The following is a 4,261-nucleotide window of genomic DNA, read 5'->3' as shown; positions in this document are numbered from 1 at the left end:
GTGGAGGGGGGCGGGGGGGAGGCGGGGCAGCCAGGCCCATGGTCACCCCGTGCTGGAGGCAGGCAGGGCCGGTGTCAGGAGACTCAGAAGGAGGTAGGAGAGGTGACCCTTGCTGCTCCTTTGACAGGATGAGGACCTTACGCTGCTTTGAGGGAGGGTGGGAGCAGTCTAATTTGTGTCTTATGGGTCGCCATGCTGCTATGTAGCTTGTCTTGGGGGGCACAGGGAGACCCAAAGGCCGTTAGGACCCTGATGATCCCAGAACCGTGTTTCTGCTAATGTGTCTCTAAACCATAGCAGGCAGTGCCACCATCTGTAACCAAATGAAGAACTCGCGCTGGGGGAGGGGAGCACCTTGCCCAAGCCCTGCCAGGAGCTGTGGGACCAGCACCCCACCATGGGGGCCGGGCAGAGGTGACTGGGATGCTAGGCTGACCAGCAGGCGCCTGCTCTCCACCCACCCACCCCATTCCTGCCATCAGGGGCCTCCCCGTACCCTGGGGTGCAGATCAATGAGGAGTTTTGCCAGCGGTTGAAAGAGGGCACCCGGATGAGGGCCCCGGAGCTGGCCACTCCTGCCATGTGAGTCTCCCACTGGCTGAGCAGGCTTTGGGGGTCAGAAGAGGTGGGCACCGGAGAGGTGTGGGCACGAGGGGTGTTGTGTGCAGGCACGGGAAGGGGGCATGCAGGTGGGGGGAGGGGAGCAGGGAAGCAGCGGGGGTAGAGGCCTGCAGACGGTCTCTCACTGCACCTCTCTCCTCCCTGCGCAAGAGGGACACTGGGTGCCTGAGCCTTGGGGGTAAGGGGCAGGTGGGCGTGAGGGCAGGGTTCAGGAGCTGAGTGTGCTGGTTCAGCGGGGTACCCTCAGACCCCAGTCCAGCCACTTTCCCACAGACGCCACCTCATGCTGAGCTGCTGGTCTGGAGACCCCAGGGAGAGGCCCGCGTTCTCGGAGTTGGTGGACATTCTGGGGGACCTGCTCCAGGGCTGGGGCCGGCAGGTGAGCCCTTCTCGCTCCGTCCTACTGCAGTGACCTCCAGCCCCCACCCCGGGGATGGTCAGAGCCCATCTTGGTTCACTAGGAGTCCCTGTCTCTGGGCAGGAGAGCCTGTGTTCCTTCACCCCTTCTTTGCACCTCCACCTCCTGCAGCCCTGCCCCAGCCGTTGCCCTGTGTGACCATCCCCATGGGGTGCTCAGGGCTGGCTCAGGACAGCACAACGCTTTGGGACCTTCTGTCTGACTTCGGGCTGGGGACAAGCACTTGGTATCTATTCTGCCTCAAGAAAAGGGTAGGAAGAGCTGGCACTGGTCCCTTAGTCTGGGGCCCTTGGGAGGGTAAAGGGGTAAGGCTAAGGGGACATAGGGGCCTCTGACCTGGCTACTTCTCCCATTCCTGCCACCAGGAGGAAGAGGAGGACTGCATGGCGCCCTGCAGCTCAAGCTCAGAGGAGGGCAGCTTCCTGCAGGCGTCCACCACAGCCCTGCATGTCACTGAGGCTGATGCCACCGAGGAAGGCAGCCCACCAAACCAGCACAGCCTGGCTGCCAGGTTAGCTGCCCTTCCTGGGTCCCAGGGTCCCCCTGGGTAGGGGGAGAGCAGCTTGGGCCTGGTGTATTTTATCCTTGTCAACCATCAAGGAAAAGACAAACTACAAGGACTTTAGAGACCACTACCCACCAACTCAGAGCCGAGTGATCTTAGATGCCGGTCCTGGGTGATGCCCTCCTGGGCAGCCTCAGGCGCCCCAGCAGGGCCACATGGCCTTGTGACTTTGCTTCTTGCTATGCCTCTCAGTCCTCTCTGCCCTCCAGTGTCCCTGCACTCACTCCTAGCCCCGCCTAAGAGACTCTCCAATTTTGAGGGAGCGCCCACCTGGAGTACAGTGCCCAGGCTAGCTTCACATTGCAAGAAGAGAAAAGGGAGGGACAATGAGTCCCAGTGGCCACTGGCAGGGACCCTGGGAGCAGGGCAGGCCACCCACCAGAATCCGGGATGGAGAATGTAGCTGGATCAGAGATCTCTTGTAATTTTTGCTAACACTCCACATTCCCGCTGGCCTTACTGAGAGGAGGGCTCTGAGACACCTGCCCTTCTGCCCCAGCATGGAGCAGGGTCAGGCCTGGGGACAGGAAAGACTAACTGGTTCTTGCAGGCTCCATCCACCAGTCCCTCACAATGCACACAAACGTGCTGCACACACGTACGTACACACACGCACACAGGCCAGATGGTGGCCTACAGCACTGGGACTGCTTGGCCTGCATGGGGGCCCCTATTAGAGTGAAGGCTCTCTGTCTCTCACACACCGGGCTGGGTGTACTCCATTCCCCTTCTGCACCCCATCCCCCCGCCCCTGCTAGCAGCATAGGAGGTGCTGGGGTGTCAGGGCGGAGAGGAGCCCAGAGCAGCACTCCAGCCCCAGACCTGGGGTCCCTCCCACGAGGAGGAGGGCAGAGAGGTGGCCAGAGCTTTCAGGAGGGCTGCTGGCATGGCTTTCTTCAGCACTTTCTGTCCCCACCCCTGCCAGATATTACAACTGTGTGTCCTTTCCCGGATGCCTGGCTAGAGGGACCCAGGGTCCCTCCAGGATGAAAACGTTCGAAGAATTTCCCATGACCCCAACGAACTACAAGGCTTCGGTGGTAAGTGGGAGGGGGCTCTGCACCCCAGATCAGGGCCTCTGGGCGCTCTCTGCAGGGAGGCAGATGGTGGGAACTCCTAAGGCAAGGGACAGAAACCAGCTCAGAAAAGGACGTCATCTCTCCCTTGAAATCTAGCTGTGTCTCATCACATCCGGGCCTGGGTGCTCCTGCCATGCCAGTGCCTCAGCTGCTTTCTCCTGCACCCTCCTCACTCACACAGCCCCAGCCCTCTCTCTCCCAGCAACCGCAGTGGAAAGATGGCGCCTCCTTCTGGGTGTTTCCTATTGGCTCACCCTTTGGTAACTACCAAGCCATGTGGCCAGAGGGAAGGGGCCGATGTTACTGGAGGAGGAGGCTGGGGTACAGGACACGGGAAAGCCACCTGTGGCTCAGCTTGCGTCCCCAGGGCCAGATGATGTCAGGGGACCCCCAGCTCTGACAAGAGGGCAGTTGTCCTCTATGGAATTCAAAATGAAAACCACGCCAAGTCACACGCGATCGAAGGGTGACCAAGGTCCTCTAAACCAGGGATGTGTCTGCACGAAGATCATTTTTATATACAATGAGGATTCCTTTGATACTTTCCCTGTTTCTCCGGGTGCTCCTACTCTGCCGGTGCCCTGAACACACGCATGGCTGCCTGTGGGTCCCTTGGCATGAGGCGTCCTGGCTTTGCCACCTCCTGAGCATGGGCCAGACACAGTTTTTCCCTCTGTAGCTGGACGTATGACCTTCACCTGTATACTCCAGTGAGGGAACGGTTTTCTGCTCACTTCCCACAGGACAGGTGTTAGGTCAGCGGCTATGCAGGTCCATGTGGCCTCACCTACACCGAGGCCTGCAGCCCGGCCTCGGTGGGGCCCACAGCCATGGGTTGTTCTCTCTGCATAGGATAACCAGACAGACAGTGGGATGGTGCTGGCCTCCGAGGAGTTTGAGCGGTTGGAGAGCAGGCACAAACAAGAAGGCGGGCTCAGGTAGGACCTCCTGAGCCTCTTCCTCTGAAAGGGGTTAAGGGAGGTAGGCTGGGCCTGCACATGCCCGTCACTCTCTTGCCTAAATCTTTTCATGGCTCCCTATTACCTTTGTATTCAAGGCAAGGCACTCTGGGACTCCAGGCCCTTGGCCACCAGCCTTCCCAGAGGAGCGCCCTCCCCCATCACCTTCCTGACCCAGCACACCTGGTTCTGGTCCCCACACCTCCCTTCCATTTAACAGATGTTCAAACACCACCTCTTCTTAAAACTAAATATGACCCATCATGCCCAGTCTTGGCTTCTGCCTATGTGGTTCTTAAATCAATTAATATCTTTTTTTATTTTAGCTTTCTTTAAATATAATAGATAATTAGTCGTTTGTATTTACATTGTACAATTCAATGATTTTTTTTCCATTATACTTGGCATACAATAACATACCAGTTTCAGTTGTATAGCATAATGATCAGAGATTCACATAACTCACAAAGTTATCACCCCACTAAATCTAGTACCCTTCCTCCTTTTTACATATTTATTACAACATTAACCATTTTTCCCATGCTACACTCTATATCTCCATGTCCGTTTGTACCTCTTAATCCCATTGCCTTATTTTGCTGTCCCCCCCCAACACCCC

The 4,261-nt window shown here is 57.5% G+C and overlaps 1 protein-coding gene across 1 annotated transcript in view; it reads left to right on the top strand.

Moving 5' to 3' along the window:
* FLT4 (fms related tyrosine kinase 4) overlaps positions 1-4,261 on the top strand; it is a 41,338-nt gene that overhangs the window by 29,016 nt on the left and 8,061 nt on the right. Inside the window, exons 24-28 of the mRNA XM_011372021.2 lie at positions 483-582; positions 895-1,000; positions 1,405-1,550; positions 2,530-2,644; positions 3,536-3,621. Coding sequence (XP_011370323.1) covers positions 483-582; positions 895-1,000; positions 1,405-1,550; positions 2,530-2,644; positions 3,536-3,621 — 553 coding nt within the window. The remainder of the gene's footprint in view (positions 1-482; positions 583-894; positions 1,001-1,404; positions 1,551-2,529; positions 2,645-3,535; positions 3,622-4,261) is intronic.

Source organism: Pteropus vampyrus, unplaced genomic scaffold, assembly GCF_000151845.1.
Source record: "Pteropus vampyrus isolate Shadow unplaced genomic scaffold, Pvam_2.0 Scaffold197, whole genome shotgun sequence".
Lineage (NCBI taxonomy): Eukaryota > Metazoa > Chordata > Mammalia > Chiroptera > Pteropodidae > Pteropus > Pteropus vampyrus.
The sequence above is the reverse complement of the archived record's forward strand: the minus strand, read 5'-3'. Positions and strand labels throughout refer to the sequence as shown.